The sequence below is a fragment of the Schistocerca americana genome, chromosome 10 (assembly GCF_021461395.2).
Source record: "Schistocerca americana isolate TAMUIC-IGC-003095 chromosome 10, iqSchAmer2.1, whole genome shotgun sequence".
NCBI lineage: Eukaryota > Metazoa > Arthropoda > Insecta > Orthoptera > Acrididae > Schistocerca > Schistocerca americana.
The window spans coordinates 107,679,787-107,702,007 of record NC_060128.1 but is presented as its reverse complement, the minus strand read 5'-3'; the positions used below and the strand labels follow the sequence as shown (position 1 = coordinate 107,702,007).

The 22,221-nt window shown below is 39.9% G+C and overlaps 1 protein-coding gene across 2 annotated transcripts in view; it reads left to right on the top strand.

Moving 5' to 3' along the window:
• Positions 1–11,441: 11,441 nt before the first annotated feature.
• Positions 11,442–22,221, top strand: part of LOC124552532 (F-box/LRR-repeat protein 7-like) — a 134,554-nt gene continuing 123,774 nt past the window's right edge. For both annotated transcript variants that reach the window (XM_047126847.1, XM_047126846.1), the window contains exon 1: positions 11,442–12,008. In XM_047126847.1, the coding sequence (XP_046982803.1) occupies positions 11,994–12,008 (15 nt within the window). In that variant the 5' untranslated portion in view covers positions 11,442–11,993. The remainder of the gene's footprint in view (positions 12,009–22,221) is intronic.

The window sequence follows — 22,221 nt, the reverse complement described above, 5'->3', positions numbered from 1 at the left end:
CCTTTCACCACACTAGTGGCTTTAATTTCTCGTCTTACTTTAGCCTCAAGAAAAATGCCTGACTTAGCTACTTTGACTTTAATTGGCTGTTCCAGTTTCCTTAAATTAGTGAGAGGTTGTTGTTGTTGTTGCTGTTGTTGTTGTGGTGGTCTTCAGTCCTGAGACTGGTTTGATGCAGCTCTCCATGCTACTCTATCCTGTGCAAGCTTCTTCATCTCGCAGTACGTACTGCAGCCTACATCCTTCTGAATCTCTTTAGTGTACCGTATTTACTCGAATCTAAGCCGCACTCGAATCTAAGCCGCACCCGAAAAATGAGACTCGAAATCAAAGAAAAAAATTTTTCCCGAATCTAAGCCGCTCCCGAAATTTGAGACTCGAAATTCAAGGTGAGAGAAAAGTTTTAGACCACCCCTCCAAATCGAAAAACAGTTGGTCCATTGTAACATTAAACACAATTGAGGTCGAATGGATGAAGATACAGCTACAGTAGTTTGGTTCGAGTCGTAAGCTTAGCAGTTTAAGCTTTACCAGGTAGCCATTGCTATGTCAGGCGCTCCGTCCGTATTTATACGGGTACCCTTCCTTTTTCGCGTGCTTCGTCTGGTTTGAATCGATTGCTTATTTTGCTTTGATCTGATAAGTGCCGTTCTCTTTGTTATAGGTGTTTGTCACTCTAAGCTGAAAATGCATTATTGTACTGTGTCATGCATTGTTTGTTACATTCTGATAATGCCTGTTTACGACCTGTCGCCGCTCGCGGCAAGGCTTGCTTTTGTGCGCGCTACCGCGGCTTACAATTAAAAAAAAAAAGGGAAAAAAAGAGAGGAACTGTCTCATAAGCGAAACAATGGCGAGAGTTTGCTATATGTTGTTACTTAAACTGCTGCTTTCTTTGATAATGATCAACAAGAACCAAATAATAGATTGCGTATGATAGAAGATGTTCTGAACGAGAGTTTAGCGAAAATTTTTCTCTGTTTGCAGACGACTCTTTAATACGTTACATTATGCACAGAAATTAGGGTCATCTTAGATTTAAAAATCTAGTCAGTTGCCGTGCTTAGATTCTGACTGTATCACTATTCAGCATAAGAATAATACGAATATAAACATGACATGATATGTATATTCTTCCGCGTTTGCTGTTCTAGTTGCGTAGTTTATTAGGCAGACGGGATTTAAATGAAATAGCAGCAAACACGAAAGAATACGTGGCATAATGTTTACATTCTTCTACCTTTTAATTTATTTACTGACGCAGAGTTTTGGCGCCAGCATTTATCTTTGTGCCTGCAAAGCATACATGTCTAGCGCGACATATATTTGACGGCAGAAGTTAGTTGTGGCGACACCTGCCAACATTTTTCAGAACTTCCGCTTACTTTGCACTCGATTCTAAGCCGCAGGCGGTTTTTTGGATTACAAAAACCGGAAAAAAAGTGCGGCTCAGATTTGAGTAAATACGGTATTCATCTCATGGTCTCTCTCCACACTGCCTTCCAATACTAAATTGGTGATCCCTTGATGCCTCAGAACATGTCCTACCAACCGATCCCTTCTTCTAGTCAAGTTGTGCCACAAACTCCTCTTCTCCCCAATCCTATTCAATACCTCCTCATTAGTTGTGTGATCTGCCCATCTAATCTTCAGCATTCTTCTGTAGCACCACATTTCTAAAGATTCTATTCTCTTCTTGTCCAAATTATTTATCGTCCATGTTTCACTTCCATACATGGCTACACTCCATACAAATACTTTCAGAAACGACTTCCTGACACTTAAATCTATACTCGATGTTAACAAATATCACTTCTTCAGAAACGCTTCCCTTGCCATTGCCAGTCTACATTTTATATCCTCTCTAATTCGACCATCATCAGTTATTTTGCTCCCCAAATAGTAAAACTCCTTTACTACTTTAAGTGTCTCATTTCCTAATCTAATTCCATCAGCATCACCCGACTTAATTCGACTACATTCCATTATCCTCGTTTTGCTTTTGTTGATGTTCATCTTATATCCTCCCTTCGCGACACTGTCCATTCCGTTCAGCTGCTCTTCCAGGTCCTTTGCTGTCTCTGACAAAATTACAATGTCATCTGAAAACCTCAAAGTTATAATTTCTTCTCCATGGATTTTAATTCCTACTCCGAATTTTTCTTTTGTTTCCTTTACTGCTTGCTCAATATACATATTTTAATAACTTCGGGGATAGGCAACAACCCTGTCTCACTCCCTTCCCAACCACTGCTTCCCTTTCATGCCCCTCAACTCTTATAGCTGCCATCTGGTTTCTGTCCAAATTGTAAATAGCCTTTCGCTCCCTGTATTTTACCCCTGCCACCTTCAGAATTTGAAAGAGAGTATTCCAGTCAACATTGTCAAAAGCTTTCTCTTAAGTCTACAAATGCTAGAAACATAGGTTTGCCTTTCCTTAATCTATTTTCTAAGATAAGTCGTAGGTTCAGTATTGCCTCACGTGTTCCAACATTTCTACGGAATCCAAACTGATCTTCCACGAGGTTGGCTCTACCAGTTTGTCCATTCGTCTGTAAAGAATTCACGTTAGTACTTTGCAGCTGTGACTTGTTAAACTGATAGTTCGATAATTTTCACATCTGTCAACAACTGCTCTCTTTGGGATTAGAATTATTATATTCTTCTTGAAGTCTGAGGGTATTTCACCTGTCTCATACATTTTGCTCACCAGATGGTAGAGTTTTGTCAGGACTGGCTCTCCCAAGGCTGTCAGTAGTACTAATGGAATGTTGTCAACTCCCAGGGCCTTGTTTCGACTTAGGTATCTTACTGTTAATCAGATGTTCCGTTGCTCCAGAGTCCTAGAACAAATTTATGTTGATCTTCCTTTGATGCTGCAAAACAAAACCCATCTTCCTCAGAGTTGCTGATTCCTGAGTTCTTATTTGGTACCTTAACTCTACAATTAACCCTTTTGTGTTCAGGCTTCCCACACCAGTGAAAAGTAAAGTTGAAAGAAGTTCCTTGTTGACTTTTTGTTTTAATGGTGTCTAGCGAACCGTTTTTAGATACCATTGAGTCTAAAAAGCTGTAGGACGCGGTGTTTCATCATATTTGTTTTTCCCGACGACTCCCTTCCGCTTCGATTCTTCATCCAGTAGCGTAGCCTATTTTTCACGAAGCTCAACATCAGGTCTTTATTTGAGTGCATTTCGATTGCTGTGACCACTACGTAGTATTCCGCAGGTATCGTTAAAAGGAAATGGCACACTATGTCCGTTTCTTCGACAGTAGCTCCAGTCCAGCGTAAATCACGAATCCGTTTATCAAACTTCAGAAAGTGGTTAACTAGCAAATGTTGCGTTAAATTTGTTTTCTCAACAGAAGTTGACCAGCAGTTCCTTTCCTCTCGAACGTATTGCTCAGAGAGGTCCGTAATCAAAAGAAGTTACCTTATCTTTCGTGTATTCCAAGTGACTGTCGGCAATGCGTTGAACAGGATGAGACTTATATTTACGATCTTGTTTAGTCATTTCAGCCAATCGTGTTTCCTTTGCGGCACGCTGCGTGTTCTGCTCTCCATAGACAAATTCCACCTTTGTGAGATAATTCGCTTGCACAAATGGTAATAGTTCCAGTTCCTCAAGGAGAATTTCCATCCTGAATTTCCAGTTGTTGAAATTCGTTCCATCGAATGAAGGAATACAATGTTTTTGCGCTTCAGTTGCCATCTCGGCTTAACTTCAGGTGAGAGTACACTTGGGGCCACGTATTTATCGCAGATTCCGTTTATTTAAAACAAATCTGGGCCCGTAACCTGGTGCAAGTTTAGTTTCTTACGATAAAATAACACACGTAAAGTTAAAAACTGTTAGATGGTTTTTATTAAACTGAAAGACGTAACAGAACAACTGAACAAAACCCCTATTTTACTCTTTGATGGTACAGCACTTAACGCAAGTCACACAGAGAATCGTTAAAATTGCAATCTTGGGAAATAAAACATCAAATGCTAAATTTAAATAAACTAGTATTACCTGTGATCGATATTTGATTAATTGCGTCAGTGGACCTGATCTGTGATAGCAAATGTCGGGTATATTTTCGTCGTGTAGAGCTGCCCGTACTTAATAAATATTCAAACATGCACTGACAATATACTCGAACGGTTTATTACTTGGTATTGCAGAAAAAGAAACGCAGTTGCTGTATGTAACTTGTAAACAACAAAACAGTAACCAATGAACAGAATAAACATAAAAAAAAGTTATAACTCCAGGTGTAGGCAACAACATTATTCAGCGCTCCAAGCGGCGGATTCAAACTTGGCGGTTTTTCGCCATTCATTTGTTATCGTACAGGCATTGAATTCGCGACACGACTGTATCTATGGATGGCGCGAACGAAACTAACGTGTGCGGACACAACAGTCGACGTGAGTAGCGGTCGCTCCATGTCTGAAATTTTAGCCCCAGAACTGATCCGTGGCAAATGCTGTATTGTAGTTACGTGTATTCTTGAAATAATTCATTGATTTCTCTTTAATTGTTCGATCATTTGGAGTCTTTGGTGCAGTGCGTTGAGAAATAAATTTTGTGTTAATGGCGGCATGTTAACTTTTCCCTTATAATAAAACGATGTGAATGCCACTGTATCGTGTAAAGCCACCTCAAACGCGAAATGGTTGTATTACAAAATGTGCACTGTAAATTCATCAAACGGCAGTTACAGTTCCCAAAATTATTTGGAATTATGTTCAGTGCACATTTAAATGTCTTCCAGAACAATAATAGAATTATCAACATTTGCGCCTGCCTCCATGCGTATAATTTCTCTACCAAACGTTAATATCCTTCGGTGGATCTGCAGCTCTGATTTCTCTGCACGCCCATAAAACCAATGCATGTTTGATACATCAAAAATTAACATGTTACTTATGATTACTTAAGTACTGCCATATCTGCATTATTACTTTCTTTACGCAAAAACTGTGTCGCTCTGGCTCTTCGTCTTTCACTCCGACCCGTTAAAGTTCTTATTTGAGACATAGCCTAAAACATAGTTTACTTGTAATAACGGACGTTGTGCTATTCAGAATGAAGATACTGAAAATTATGAACACCTTAAATTTTGTGGTGACTGCGGCAAAGGAAAGCGGATTTAGTTCCGTTTACTCTTAGACCAAAGCGAAGTAACGGCGCTACTAAACAACGTTTGCTGCCACTGGTTGTACCCGATTACATTTCGTTTTCCATTGTTGACAACATAAACGACGTAGCAGACGGCATTGTAGCTGCCCGGTATGCGTCCGATCCTGCCCATAGGCTTTGACCCGTGACGTAAGGCTGTTCTGGTGTGTGACGTCATGATGGCGCGGAGTTTGGTTTGTAAGTGTGGCGTGTTTATAGGTGTCGTTGTGTTGCGTTTAGTGGTGCCCGCTGGTGGTGTGTTTAGGGGCTTCGTATTGTGTGGTGTAATGGGTTCAGTTTGGTCTTAGTGATTATAGTGGCTGGTTCGCGTTTTGGCTGTGTTTCGAGTGTAATTGGTTCCAGTGAGTTAACGAGTTAGTGGTTTTGTGTGAAAGTTATTGTATTGCTGTTCGCTGTAGGTCGTATGTTAATGTGAGTAAATGAATGTGTTGGGAAATACGGAAGCGTCCGATCCCGCCCGTCTGCTTTGACCCATGACGTCACAAATATGGCGGAGACGACCATAAACCACGATTTCAATATGGCGCATATAAAGTCGGTACGTACACGTTATGAGGACGAAAATACATCGAAAAGCACACACACACACACGTTCCACAAAATGCCTAATGACACTAACGGGACAAGCGCGGGAAATGGGGTGTTTTTGGATGGGGGCAAACTAAATATAACAAATTTAGACACCCATCCCCATACAAAACCACACAAAACGACCAAAAAAACCGACATCACAAAACTCCCCAAATCACACTAAACACAGTATCATCTGGAATCGGACACTTCTCTTGACCTATATAGCTCAACAGCAGCTCCCGATCCCATAAATTAGGATCAAACACGTCCCTTGGCCTATATAGCTCAAAAATATCTCCCGATACCAATATCTACATACACAGCCACACATTGGGATCAAACACTCCCCTTGACCTGCGCCCTGTTAATTTTATACGTCATATCGATTCCTGAACAAAAACAAACAACCGATTAATTTTACTAAAATCACCACACGATGTACAGCGAACAACACTAAATTGACCTTCACACAAAATCGGTAACTCACTGAAACGAATTCCACTACAAACACAGCCAACACTCGAAGAATTCTGGATAATGAGCAAAAGCAAACTTAGCCCATTACACCACACAAACGAAAACCTTGAACATACCACCAGAGAGCACCGCAACATGACGACATCTACAAACACGCCACACTCACAAACCAAACTCCGCACCGTCATGACTTCACACACGACAACACTCTTACGTCACGGGTCAAAGCCGACGCGTGGGATCGGACGCTTCCGTCGACCCATGTGTTGTTGGTCTTGTTAGGTATGGATATGACCGATAAAATAAATAGTGTGCGATTCCATGCTATGACGGGCGCAACTCAGTTGGAGCTGATCAAATTTCTACAGCTTTTTGTGTTGATTGCGGAAGTGGTCAAGTGTGCTGTCTGTCAGAAGGAAATGACATTGGCAAAAGTTCCAGTGTCTCAGACCAGGGACGGTTATATGTGGCGGTGCCGTAAGGATAAACTATGGAGCTCCATATGTCACGGTTCCTGGTTCGAGAAGTCTAGGTTGGGCATGCGCGAGCTTGTGTTGTTGACATGTTATAGATCCTTTCAAAGTTTTTGCGCGTGTGAGACTGATGTGAGTGAGAGGAGTGTGCTTGACTGGTTTTCGTTTTGCCCTGAAGTATGTTCTGAGTTTATTAAGTACAGGGGTAAGTTCGGTGGACCTGCGGTTGAGGTGGAGGTGGAAGAGTCGCAGTTTGGGAAAAGGAAGTATGGCAGGGGTAAGTCTGTGGTTGGTCTATGGGTGTGGTGGGCTGTTGTACTGGGGGGGGGGGGGGGGGGTGGTGTTCGGAATGTGTTTTCAGTGTAGTTTGATGATGCTTTTTCTTCTTATAAGGGGTTGGGTGGGAGGGGGTACAATCATTTAGTTGCTAACCATAGTTAAGAGTTTAAAAATTGAGATGGGGGCTTGTACGAATACTATAGAGGGGATGTGGAGGGGCCATTAAGTCAGTCCTTGGGAGGGGGAAGAGGTGCTCTTCCAACTGTCAGTCTCATTTAGATGAGTACTGTTGGCGGAAGTGTGTCCCTGAGGGCTATTGTTTTTTTCGCTTTTTTTAAGGGCTAGAAGTAAGATGTACAGGCCGAAGGTGGTTAGTTACGGTGGTTTGGGTGGGTGGCTGTGGCTCGGGGAGGGGGGGGAGGGTGGTTTAGTTGTTGGTACTGTTTGTGCGGGGGGGGGGGGGGGCAGTGTTGGTCTGTAATTTAGGATCTATTTTGTTGTAGTTTTTTTTTGTTGAAATGTGTGACTGAGATTTGTTATTTTGCGTTTCATTTTTGTTTATGGGTATTTTATTTTGGGGTGAGGGGGGAGGTTGGGTTGGGTTGGGGGGGGGTCTTTCTTTTGGTTTTGTGTGTGTGTGTGTGTGTGTGTGTGTGTGTGTGTGTGTTGGAGTCGAGGGAAGCGTTCCATTACAATGTGTGGTTGTGGCTGTGGGTGTTCCGGTATTGGGAGTTGCTGTTGAGCTATATAGGTCAAGGGAAGTGTTCGATTCCAATTTGTGGGATGGGGGGCTGCTGTTGAGCTATATAGGTAAAGGGAAGTGTCCGATTCCAGAGGATATTGTTTAGTGGAATTTGGGGAGTTGTGTGTTGTCGGTTGTTTCGTGTTGTTTGGTATGGGGTGTGGGTCTAAATTTGTTTATATTTACTTTGTCCCCAACCAAAAACCCCCATTTTCCCACGCTTGTCCCATTAGTATCATTAGGTTTTTTGTGGAATGTGTGTGTTGGTTTTTCAACATTTTAGTGTTTAGCATGTTTATGTAATGACGTCATAGGCGCCATATTGGAATCGTGGGGTATCGTCGTTTCAGCCATATTTGTGACGCCATGGGTCAAAGCAGACGGGTGGAATCGGACGCTTATGTATTTCCGCAGATGCATGATCTGCAACATTTAATAATGTAAGTCCCTAGAATGCAACTTCACGAAACGTTGATACTTTCGTGCGTCGTTACTGTCATAGCAGTCGTTCTTTACGCGTGGTAGAAGTTTGTATCCAGCCGGCGTGGCCTAGCGGTTCTAGGCGCTACAGTCTGGAACCGCGCGACCGCTACGGTCGCAGGTTCGAATCCTGCCTCGGGCATGGATGTGTGTGATGTCCTTAGGTAAGTTAGGTTTACGCAGTGAAGGCAGCAGAGGATCAAGTAGGTAAAAAGACGAGGGCTAATAGAAATCCTTAGGTAACAAGAAATATGGAATTTAATTGATGAAAGGAGAAAATATAAAAATGCAGTAAATGAAGCAGGCAAAAAGGAATACAAACGTCTCAAAAATGAGATCGACAGGAAGTGCAAAATGGCTAAGCAGGGATGGGTAGAGGACAAATGTAAGGATGTAGAGGCTTGTCTCACTAGGGGTAAGATAGATACTGCCTACAGGAAAATTAAAGAGACCTTTGGAGAAAAGAGAACCACTTGTCTGAATATCAAGAGCTCAGATGGAATCCCAGTTCTAAGCAAAGAGGGGAAAGCAGAAAGGTGGAAGGAGTATATAGAGGGTCTATATAGGGGCGATGTACTTGAGGACAATATTATGGAAATGGAAGAGGATGTAGATGAAGATGGATTGGGAGATATCATACTGCGTGAAGAGGTTGACAGAGCACTGAAAGATCTTGAGTCGAAACAAGGACCCGGGAGTAGACAACATTCCATTAAGTACTACTGACAGCCTTGGGAGAGCCAGTCCTGACAAAACTCTACCATCTGGTGAGCAAGATGTGTGAGACAGGCAAAATACCCTCTGACTTCAAGAAGAACATAATAATTCCAATCCCAAAGAAAGCAAGTGTTGACAGATGTGAAAATTACCGAACTATCAGTTTAATAAGTCACAGCTGCAAAATACTAACGCGAATTCTGTACAGGCGAATGGAAAAACTGGTAGAAGCCGACCTCGGGGAAGATCAGTTTGGATTCCATAGAAATGTTGGAACACGTGAGGCAATACTAACCTTACGACTTATCTTAGAAGAAAGATTAAGAAAAGGCAAACCTACGTTTCTAGCATTTGTAGACTTAGAGAAAGCTTTTGACAACGTTAACTGGAATACTCTCTTTCAAATTCTGAAGGTGCCAGGGGTAAAATACAAGGAGCGAAAGGCTATTTACAATTTGTACAGAAACCAGATGGCAGTTATAAGAGTCGAGGGGCATGAAAGGGAAGCAGTGGTTTGGAAAGGAGTGAGACAGGGTTGTAGCCTCTCCCCGATGTTATTCAATCAGTAAAGGAAACAAAAGAAAAATTCGGAGTAGGTATTAAAATTCATGGAGAAGAACTAAAAACTTTGAGGTTCGCCGATGACATTGTAATTCTGTCAGAGACAGCAAAGGACTTGTAAGAGCAGTTGAACGGAATGGACAGTGTCTTGAAAGGAGTATATAAGATGAACATCAACAAAAGCAAAACGAGGATAATGGAATGTAGTCAAATTAAATCGGGTGATGCTGAGGGGATTAGATTAGGAAATGAGACACTTAAAGTAGTAAAGGAGTTTTGCTATTTAGGGAGTAAAATAACTGATGATGGTCGAAGTAGAGAGGATATAAAATGTAGACTGGTAATGGCAAGGAAAGCGTTTCTGAGGAAGAGAAATTTGTTAACATCGAGTATAGATTTAAGTGTCAGGAAGTCATTTCTGAAAGTATTTGTATGGAGTGTAGCCATGTAAAGAAGTGAAACATTGACGATAAATAATTTGGACAAGAAAAGAATAGAAGCTTTCGAAATGTGGTGCTATAGAAGAATGCTGAAGATTAGATGGGTAGATCACATAACTAATGAGGAGGTGTTGAATAGGATTGGGGAGAAGAGAAGTTTGTGGCACAACTTGACCAGAAGAAGGGATCGGTTGGTAGGACATGTTTTGAGGCATCAAGGGATCACAAATTTAGCATTGGAGGGCAGCGTGGAGGGTAAAAATCGTAGAGGGAGACCAAGAGATCAATACACTAAGCAGATTCAGAAGGATGTAGGTTGCGGTAGGTACTGGGAAATGAAGAAGCTTGCACAGGATAGAGTAGCATGGAGAGCTGCATCAAACCAGTCTCAGGACTGAAGACCACAACAACAACAACAAGTTCTAGGGGACTGATGACCTCAGCAGTGAAGTCCCATCATAGTGCTCAGCGCCATTTGAAGTTTGTAGCAATGTCAGAGTGAAAGGAAAACTCTTCTCGCACGTGTGTGTTTTAATGGTTATGTATACACACGAGTTTTCTTCTTTTGTGCACATCTGCCATAAAGTTCCTTTCGAATCATATATGTTTCGTTGGCCTCCTTGTATAACTAATTTTCAATATCGGTACTTAAGTGTTCGATGCTCTCATATGAATATTATGATCGTTAAGTAAAACAGTTGCATTATCATTATGGATGTCCACGTTGCTATAACTTTCTCCATGCAAAAATTGTATAGTTCTGTGTCTTTCACTTTCCGCATTATAAGTGAAGTCGTAGCTATTCATAACGAAGAAATTAAATATTATGAAATTACTTCAAATTTTGTGGTAACGGGAGCAAATGACCACAAGGTTACTCTTACTACAGAAAAGGAAGCGAAATAGCGACGCCAATACACTAAGTTATTGGAGGCGGTTACACACGTAACTTCATGTTTTACAAGCACTCTTGCGCAAGTATACTTATGCAAGCATTCACAAATAGCTTATGCGTTCTATCGGTTCAAGCAGTCTTGTGCAAGCTATAGTTAATCATAAAACGTCGAGCACAATGACGATGTGGTGACTTTGGTCAACCTTTTTGCTTGTTACGGAAAAAAGGTAAAATGTGATAAATGGAGTAATGAGTTGCTAAAGAAGCGGAAACATTATTCCCGTTTTAACTAGTCGTGGTAGACAAACAATTGAAACTCACAATACTGTTGATTTTCTTTTCTCTTGCTCCATGTAATGATGTGTTCTGTGAGTTGATCTACAGTACAGTAGAACTTCGTGCGGAGTGTAATTTAACAGAACAAAAAAAATTAAATTAACCTATATCATTGAATAATGCTTACACAATCCTCCCTATTCGCGGTACACACGCTTGAATGCGTGCACAAACCTTCATAATCGTAATTCGATCAAGCATATTAAGCTACTTGTGCAGTGTTAATACTTGCGCAAACTTATAGTATACAGTTTCAAGCATACTTGCGCAAGCGTTGTTGTCAACCATGCAGTTACGCGTGGGACCGACAGTACACGATATATTGATTTTCTCTGCTGGCAACACCACCGTTCTAGCAGCTTTCGCATTTTAGCTTCCCTGTAAACATATTTTACTGCACATGAACCATGTAAACACGAAGAGTGCGATTATTTTCGTGTGTCACTTAGACGTCTGATCAGTGAGCAGGGCAGAGATTGGCGGGTGTTTAATTTTCGATGTTGAAGTATTGGAGATTTTAAAGCGTGATAGAGAATGTAACAACAGTGTCATGACTGAAGGCTTCAGCTTCCTTTTACCTCACTTAACGCGTACATACGCATATTATTTTTTTCTTTGTGCACATCTCTGAAATAATACGTTTCGAACTGTATGAAGATCATTGCTCTCCTTGTGCAATTAATATTAAAAATCGTTACTTCAGTCTTCGCGTTCACATATTAATATTATAATTAACTTACCCTTAAAAGAAAGAAATTGTGTACCGGTACGAGTTTGTTGTGGGTCGTCATCGTTTTAAAGAATTTGTGTACAAGTTTTAATTTACCAATGTATCTGCCATGGGTAAAGAATATTTATTTCTTATCTATTTATTTCTTTCTGTATTTATTTATCCATCTTTAAGCATTTACATGCAATCGATGTCGTCATAAGTAATGTACAATTTACATATTAAGAAATTTCACTATTGTGAGGTATCACACAAAGCTAAAGTATATACTTTAAAAGAACATACATAATAAAGGAATACATTTGATACATAAAGATGTCCCACATAACTAAAGTGTGTATTTTAAAGAATGTGCATAATAAAAGAATACATTTCATACATAAGGATTTCTCCACATGTTTAACAGTTAAATGTGGAACTACATAGACAAAAAAAAGCTTAGGAAGAGGTACAAACAGAGTTGCAAGTTATTTCGTAAGTCAGGTCTGTTAATGAAGAGGTTTCAAATTCTTTAACACTGTAAAAAGCTTTGTCTTTCAGACATTTTTAAATTTTACTTTAAAATATATTAAGAGAGACACAATGTGCCTGCACAGGTAATGTGTTGAAAGCCTTATTCCCATGTATTCATAACTGTTTTGTGTTTTCTTGAGTCGGGTTGTTGATATCTCTATCTTCAATGTTTGATGAGTGTTATGATTATGAACGGACTGCCTAAGGTTGTAACTGTTAGTTTTCTTTTATGTACAAAAGACAACTGTATATAAAAAGAGAAGGGACTGTCATTATCTGTAATTCTTTGAAGCATGACCTACATGATATGTTATTTTTGGTAATCCCAGAGATGGTCCTGATGGCTTTCTTCTGCCAAATAAAAATTTTCCTGGACCATGGAGAATTACCCCATAGAAGAATACCATAGCTACTATGGCAATGAAAGAATGCGTAATAGGAATTAATCAGCAGGCTTTCAGTAGATAGATAACTCGTGAAAAGTTTCGAGATATGTTGTCTATGTGACTCTGCCAGGTTAATTTCATATCTAAGTATATGCCAAGAAGTTTGGTAGATGTGTACTCAATATCAGCATTGGATAAGCTGAAGGATATATTTACAGTCTTTTCATAGTTAACAGCTAACTCATTGGCTTCGAACCACATACTGGATAATCTGAGAAAATCTTTACTTTGCTCCTTCAGTTTATTTATGTCCCCTGAATTTATGAAAGTTGTATCATCTGTATAAAGCACAGATTTGCATGACATATTGCTGGGCAGGTGATTTATAAATATTATAAACAGTAATGGCCCAAGCACTGATCCTTGGGAACACCTCTAATGACATTCAGTAACTGTGACTTTTGACCGTTGTAGCTTACAGTTTGCTTTCTGTTACTGAGATATGATTTAATGAGGGAGAGTTCCAGATCCCTAATGCCATAACACCATAGTTTTTCCAGCAGTATTGTGTGGTTTACAGAATCAAATGCTTTGCTTAAGTCCACTAGTGTGGCTTCAGCAGTTAACTTGGATTCAAAAGAATATTGCACAATAGAAACATTTTCAACAGCATTAATTGTTGATAACTGGGTCCTAAAACCATATTGAGACATAGTCAGTATATTGGTTTTTGACAAATGCGTGTTAATTTGCATATACAATATTCGATTATTTTTGAAAAACTAGGTATCAGAGAAATTGGATGATAATTATTAGTGCAGGATTTATCACCTTTTTTGTGTAATGGAATTACTACTGTCTTCTTTAGACATTCTGAAAAATACCACTGTCAAATATCCAGTTTATGAGTGTGCAGAGAGGGAATGATATCAAGTCGATTATTTTTTAAATCACAAAATTTGAGAGGCCATAAATATCTTCTGATCTGGAGTGACTTAACTTTGCCACTGATTTAATTACAGCACTTATTTCCTCGTGTCCCCAATTACAGGTTGGCACTGTATCAGCAAAGTTTTGTAAAAACCGGTTTATATAAGTAGATTGTGAATTTGATTTTGAACTCTTCTTATGAGGAGATGAGGCATTAGGGTTTGCTGCATTGATAAAAAAAAGAGGTTAAATTCATCTGGGGAGACATTAACATCAGTTGTAACTTTTACACTATGACTACCTGTACCTAATTCTGCTTTAATGACCCTCCACACAGCCTTACACCTATTATTGGAGTTTTTAATGAAGTTATCATTTGCTCTACATTTTGCTAATCTGATTTGTGATCTATAGTGTCTCTTGAGGCTAACATATGTTGCATTGTCAACACTGCCATTTTTTACCTTATCATAGCATATCAAAACCATTAATCTTAGCTCCTGTAAATATGGTGTGAAGCACCTATGTGGAGTAGTTCGACCAAGCTTTCTCGCCAGTGTTTTGTTTCGTTTGGTAACCATTGGACAGGAGGTATTGAAAATTTCAGATAGAGTACTAACAAACCTGCTACAAGCCTCCTCAACATTGTTGGAAGCATATATTATATTATTCCAGTTTAGTACCTTCAGCTTGTCCCTGAAGCTATTTATGCTTTTATCATTTAACAACCTGACATACCGTCTTGGTTCACAGTCCCCCATTGTTTCATTAATTGTTAGTTTTACCCATATACCTCTGTGATCTGCCAGATGGTCGACATTAAGGAGTCCCAATTCAAAATCATCTTTATGTATATTTGTGATAAAATTGTCGAGTCAAGAAAGTTGTCTTGTGGGACTATAATTTGCACAGAAGAGATTATGGGGTCTTAGCATGTTAAGCAAATTAGTATTTTTGTGTGTGTTTTTTTTCCTTACATCAAAATTTAAATCTCCTAAAATTGCTGTCTTGTGTTTGGTATATTTTTCTGTACGGTGAATAAGTTTATCTAAACACTCTACAAATGTATCGGCATCATTATCAGGAGAATGGTATATTGAAATAACTGAGTTTTAATGTTGGTAGTAGCATGACAGCCACTTCAAGAATGCCTTTAACATATATGTCCCTAACATCAAGCACAGTATATCTTAACCCTAGGTTGTCACTTATACATATTGAGGAAACCTCCATAACCTTCATTGGGTCTGCAGTAACTTGTAATTAAATTAAAACATGGTGGTACATACAGTTTTATCTCTTCTTCTCTTAGCCAATGTTCATTAATACATAATACTATTCTATTGTTTCCATTCAATACAACACCAAGTTCATCAGCTTTATATTTCAGAGATCTAATATTTATGTGCATGATTAATTTTGATTTTTCACAGCAAGAGGTGTCTTGGGCCAATTGTATGCACACATGATGGTTTGCCTTTCACTGGTCCTCATGTGTGGTGTGGTGATGGTTTTATGTTTCAGTAGCGGCTGGACTTCCTTGTGGCAGGCCATAAAAAATCATTACTTCTCTGTGGTACTTTTTTGGTTCTGTTTGAGGCTCGGGTGGCAGACTTTATTTCACTTCCTGCATAATTTATCTGACATGGGGGATTTGATATAGGCCTATTGATAACACATTAGTTTGGAATGGCTGGTTTAATGCACTAGATAACACTTCACTATGGGATGGAGATGATACAATACATACTGAGGTTTCTGTCTTCTTATCTGCTAATGGAGGTGACATTTTTGTTGTTCGTTTCTCAAGGTTCTTGTTTGTTTCACATGTTACATAGTTTGTGTGGGCAGGCTGAGTGGAGGCACTTGATAACACTTCGGCGTAGGGTAGAGGTGGTGATACAATACTCACTGTGGTTTCCTTCCTCTTGTCTACCAGTGACTGCAGTGGAACTGCTACAGTTGTTGTTGACACCATTTCTGCTTCTGTTGCTTGTGCTGCTGCTGTTATTGGTCTTGTTGCTTGAGCTGGTTCAGATGTTGCTGGTTTTGCTGGTGCTGCAGTTGTTACTGAATTTGATTGTGATGCTGTAGCAATTTGGTTCTGCAGCTGCTTTAGTTTTTGTCTCCAAGACAGATTCACTTCCTGCATGGTTGCTTTCAGTAATGTATTGGTAGTTCTTTACAATGGCTGGTACTGACTCATAGATACTCTGTTTTTCACATGTTTCTAATGTTTCGTAAATTGCTTTGCACAGAGATAACTTGCCTCTTCTATTCGGGTGCATGCCATGTTTTGTAAAGCTGCATCTATCCAGGAAATTGACTGATAGAAATCTCATGTTTGGGTACACTTTACACACTGTTTGTATCTGTTTATTTGCTTCCTTAATTTCAGCGTTCATACGTGAAGCAGATATGAGGTCATGCCTATGTGGTATACCAGTAACAGTTACTTTTTGGTTCTCTATCAAACTGAGGGCACTTTTGATACTTATAATAGTGTTAGCTAAGTAGGACACTGAAGTCTAGTTTGTCGTTCTTTTCGTCGTGGGTAACACTGGTGTCCTATTTTTCTGTTTGCCTATGTAGGCAGTGTAACAGATGTCGTTTTCTATGCAGTAGGTAATGTGTGTCAACTGAATTACATGATACCAATGTTAGGTATGTTGTTCCTTTCGTTGTTGGAAATATTGGTATCATGTTCTTTAGTCGCTCCAGATAAGTCATCTGAAAAGGATACTGATGTTTTTGGTATGGCCTTTTCACCATTCATAATAATATTGTTTAGTTGCTTGCTTTTTCCCTTCAAGGATAATATTGTTATCGTCTTAATCGGTTGACGAACAGGTTCGGTTTGTTGTATTTTTCTTTTTGCATAATTTTTTCCTGTTATTTTTGTTAGTGTTGTCTTTTTGTGGTTATGTTAGTAGTTCTGTTTTTAGGTTGTACCAGTCCAAAATCCCCTACTTCCCACATTGTCCCATCAAATTGATTTATGCTGTGAAGTTTGGTAAATCACATTCTTACTTTTTTCTTTATGTAAGATCTTTCACAGTTATGGGTTCATGTGTTGTACATGCACAATCTGTTTTCTGTGCTACATTTTGTTTTTTCGTTACATTGTAAGATTACGTGAGATCCACAAGAAAGACAGGCTGTGGCAATTACATCACAGCATGTGACACTACAGGTCTTAAGAGTGCCACTATTTGTCTCCGGCGGGGATTGAGTAACTATTTCAGACATGTTTTTTAATTCTTCACTGCACATTTAAATGCATCTTTAAGACCTTTAGTTGGTACCTTTTCAATCATCATCATCATCGTCGTCGTCATCATCATCATCATCATCATCATCATCATCATCATCATTTAAGACTGATTATGCCTTTCAGCGTTCAGTCTGGAGCATAGTCCCCCTTATAAAATTCCTCCATGATCCCCTATTCAGTGCTAACATTAGTGCCTATTCTGATGTTAAGCCTATTACTTCAAAATCATTCTTAACCGAATCCAGGTACATTCTCCTTGGTCTACCCCGACTCCTCCTGCCCTCTATTGCTGAACCCATAAGTCTCTTGGGTAACCTTGCTTCTCCCATGCGTGTAACATGACCCCACCATCTAAGCCTGTTTGCCCTGACTGCTACATCCAAAGAGTTCATTCCCAGTTTTTCTTTGATTTCCTCATTGTGGAGACCCTCCTGCCATTGTTCCCATCTATTAGTACCTGCAATCATCCTAGCTACTTTCATATCCGTAACCTCAACCTTATTAATAAGGTAACCTGAATCCACCCAGCTTTTGCTCCCATACAACAAAGTTGGTCGATAGATTGAACGGTGCTCAGATGACTTAGTCTTGGTACTGACTTCCTTCTTGCAGAAGAGTAGATCGTAGCTGAGCGCTCACTGCATTAGCTTTGCTACACCTCGCTTCCAGTTCTTTCACTATGTTGCCATCCTGTGAGAATATGCATCCTAAGTACTTGAAACCGTCCACCTGTTCTAACTTTGTTCCTCCTATTTGGTACTCAATCCATTTATATCTCTTTCCCACTGACATTACTTTCGTTTTGGAGATGCTAGTCTTCATACCATAGTCCTTACATTTCTGATCTAGCTCTGAAATATTACTTAGCGAACTTTCAATCAAATCTGCCATCACAACTAAGTCATCCGCATATGCGAGACTGCTTATTTTCTGTTCACATATCTTAATATCACCCAGCCAGTCTGTTGTTTTTCAACATATGATCCATAAATAATATAAACAACAGTGGAGACAGGTTGCAGCCCTGTCTTACCCCTGAAACTACTCTGAACCATGAACTCAATTTACTGTCAACTCTAACTGCTGCCTGACTATCTATGTAAAGACCTTTAATTGCTTGCAAAAGTTTGTCTCCTATTCTGTAATCTTGTAGAACAGACGATAACTTCCTCCTAGGAACCCGGTCATATGCCTTTTCTAGATCTATAAAGCAGAGATATAATTTCCTGTTCCATTCGTAACACTTCTCCCTTATTTGCTGTAAGCTAAAGATCTGGTGTTTAAAGATTGGTGTGATTACTGCTTTTGTCCAGTCTGATGGAACCTGTCCCGACTCCCACGCCATTTCAATTATCCTGTGTAGCCATTTAAGACCTGACATTCCACTGTATTTGATGAGTTCCGACTTAATGTCATCCACCCCAGCCGCTTTATTGCACTGCAATCTATTGACCATTTTCTCCACTTCCTCAAATGTGATCCTATTTCCATCATCATTCCCATCCCATTGTACATCGAAATCTGAAACATTACTGATCGTATTTTCACCTACATTGAGCAGCTCTTCAAAATATTCCCTCCATCTGCCCAAGGCATCAACAGGATTCACTAGCAGTTTTCCTGACCTGTCCAAAATACTTGTCATTTCCTTCTTACCTCCCTTTCGAAGACCGCTAATTTCACTCCTGAATGGTTTTCCAGCAGCTTGACCCAAAGTCTCCAACCTGTTTCCAAAGTCTTCCCAAGATTTCTTCTTGGATGCTGCAATTATCTGTTTGGCTTTGTTTCTTTCTTAAACATAACTTTCTCTGTCCACCTGAGTTCTAGTATGTAGCCATTTTTGATATGCCTTCATTTTCCTTTTACAGGCTGCCTTGACTGTGTCATTCCACCAAGCTGTTTGCTACCTTTACACACTACTGTTCCAAGACATTCTTTAGCCACTTCTAGTACTGTGTCCCTGTACCTTGCCCATTCCCTTTCCAATGACTGTAATTGACTACATTCAACTAACTGGTACCTTTCTGAGATCACTGTTATGTACTTGTGCCTGATTTCCTTATCCTTAAGTTTCTTCACTCTTATCCTCCTACATATGGACCTGACTTCCTGCACTTTCAGCCTCTCAATACCAATTTCACTGCAGATTAAATAGTGATCAGTGTCATCAAAGAATCCCCTGAATACGTGTGTCCCTCACAGCCTTCCTGAATTCCTGATCTGTTATTATATAGATTATATAGTCAATGACAGATCTGGTTCCCTTGCCTTCCCAAGTATACCGGTGAATATTCTTATGTTTAAAAATGGAGTTTGTGATTGCTAAGCCAATGCTGGTACAGAAATTCAAGAGTTGTTTCCTGTTCCTGTTGGCCTCCATATCCTCTCCAAATTTACCCATAACCTTTTCATACCCTTCTGTTCGATTTCCAATCCTGTCATTAAAATCACCCATGAGCAGAACACTGTCCTTGTCCTTTACTCTACCAACTACATCACTGAGTGCTTCATAAAAACTATCCATCGTATCTTGATCTGTCCCTTCACAATATGACACAATCCTAATTTTCGTGCTAGACACTGTCAAATCTATCCACAACAGTCGTTCGTTTACATACCTTATTGCAACTACACTGGGTTCCATTTCTTTCCTGATGTAAAGCCGTATACCCCATAGTGCTATTCCTGCTTTGACTCCTGACAGGTAGACCTTGTATTCTCCCACTTCCTATTCTTTCTCACCCCTTACCCGAATGTCACTAACAGCTAAATGTGCGACCCCATCTTACTTGCAGCCTCTGCCAGCTCTACCTTCTTTCCAGAGTAGCCCCCATTGATATTAATAGCTCCCCATCTCATTACCATTCGTTTGCCGCGTCGTATCTTAGGAGTCCTTCGTTTGTCAATTAGAGGTGGGACTCCGTCACCTCCAAAGGTCTGAGGTATTTTGCTCTGATTGTTGCCAGCATCATATTTAAAGTACCAGGGAAGCAGGTTGCTAGCCTTACTTGCCCTGGGTCCCATTGAGTTTTACCCCTAACGGTTGAGAGACTAACTGGTGGATTTGGTAGTCTTTGCCGTCTGAGCACAAAGGTGACCACGACTCAGGACATGTCAGAGATGCCCAGCGAGGTGGCGCAGTGGTTAGACACTGGACTCGCATTCGGGAGGACGATGGTTCAATCCCGCGTCTGGCCATCCTGATTCAGGTTTTCCATGATTTCCCTAAATCGCTCCAGGCAAATGCCGGGATGGTTCCTTTGAAAGGGCACGGCCGACTTCCTTCCCCATCCTTCCCTAATCCGATGAGACCGATGACCTCGCTGTCTGGTCTCCTTCCCCAAACAACCCAACCCCCAACCCCAACCCTTATTCCAAAGTAACTGGTATCCCGACTGTCAGGACCACTTACTTGGCCACTCATACGTTGCCCGTGGTTCATGAACTAGGACATGACAACAGGAACCCACGCCATGAACCACCTTTTCAATTGAATATTAATTTCCTGTGGGTCTTGCACGGAGCCGAACACACCTGAAGTGGGGCAGATGAGCCTGCTAGAGTGGCTTCGCAAGTTTTTTGCAGGGCCTGTATGTCTTGTTGGCCCCAGTGGTTTATCTATCATGCCATTGGTCAAAGCTGATGAGTACCATATTGTCACATTGTGAAATCCATAACAGGTACCACCTGTTAAATCACTTGCCTTAAATGGGTCTCTTCAGAAACTGAGATTCACAGATGACATAGATAAGAAGACATAGCTATGAATAAAAGAAATGGGAGAGAAAACTTTAAGAGTTTTTGCACATTTTTAAGGTCAGCTTAGCTGGTGCTGTGACAAAGGCAAAATGAACATATTTCTCATCTATGTGTGTCTAGTGGCACATTGAGGAGGCAGAGATGATGATTTACACTAATTCGTTGTTTGAGGAAAGTTATATACAGAAAATAGGATGGTCATAACAGAAATGGTTAAAGAGTGCTCTGCTGTCAGTACCGGTACATGAGGAAAAGAAGGGGGCCAGGCTAAATTGTGTGTTTAGAATATAAGCGCCTTGTTGAGAAATTAATAAGTGATGGTTCTAGTGAAGCACCAGAACAATAAGTACTGGTATATGCTTTGATGTGTGATACATCTTACATAAATGGCACCTTGGATATTTTTGTTTACATGTTTTAGTTCGATTTTGATAACAAGTCTTGTTTATTGGCTCTTTCCTGAGTGTAGGACAGGACATTTGGAGTTAGGTAAATAAAAATAAAATGTTTTTATTTAAATATTTTCTTTCTTTTGGGAGTCCAAACTTTTATTAATTGGTAACCAAGATTAATGGTCAATTTTTAGTAATTCACGGTTAATTTTGTAAATTATTCAGTTAACTTATGTGATAGATGGGACAGAAACAAGGCTCAGGTTTGCAGACTGCAGAACATTGCATTATCTCTGTGGTTTATGTATGCATATAAAAGTAAATGTAACTTGTACATAAATTTAAAACTTAAAGAATTATTCATAGCCAATGTTAATGTAGGCCATTGATAAATTAAAATTTTTGAGACAATACATGATTGACAGGACAAGTAATCACCTACTTTGATTGCATGTGAAGCTGTTATGCAAAGTGACCGTATGTTGTTAAAAAAAAGGATAGGAATGCAGCAATCAGTTGCAGTCCTGATGGGGTTTTTTTAGTTTATTTTTCTTATGTATCCAAATTTCAGCTAAGGATAGACATCTTCAGTGCCTGTACACTAGTAAAGTCACATAGCGGCATTTACTGTCAGAAGTTTGTTGAATTATAACTCTCTCAAATGATCCATAAATTATCTTTACGGATTTCCAGAAGGCTTTTGACACTGTACCACACAAGCAGCTTGTAGCAAAATTGTGTGGTTGTGGAATATCATCTCTGTTATGTGACTGAATTTGTGATTTTTCTGTCAGAGCGGTCACAGTTCACTCTGACAGAAAGTCATAGAGTAAAACAGAAATGCTGTATGGCGTTCCCCAAGGTAGTATTATAGGCCCCCCTGCTGTTCCTCTTCTATACAAATGATTTAGTAGACAATCTGAGCAGCCACCTTAGGTTGTTTGCACATGATGCTGTTGGTTATCATCTTCTAAAGTCATCAGGGGATACAAACAAGTTGCAAAATGATTTAGAAAAGATACCTGTATGGTGCAAAAATTGGTAATTGGCCCTAAATAATGAAAAGTGTGAG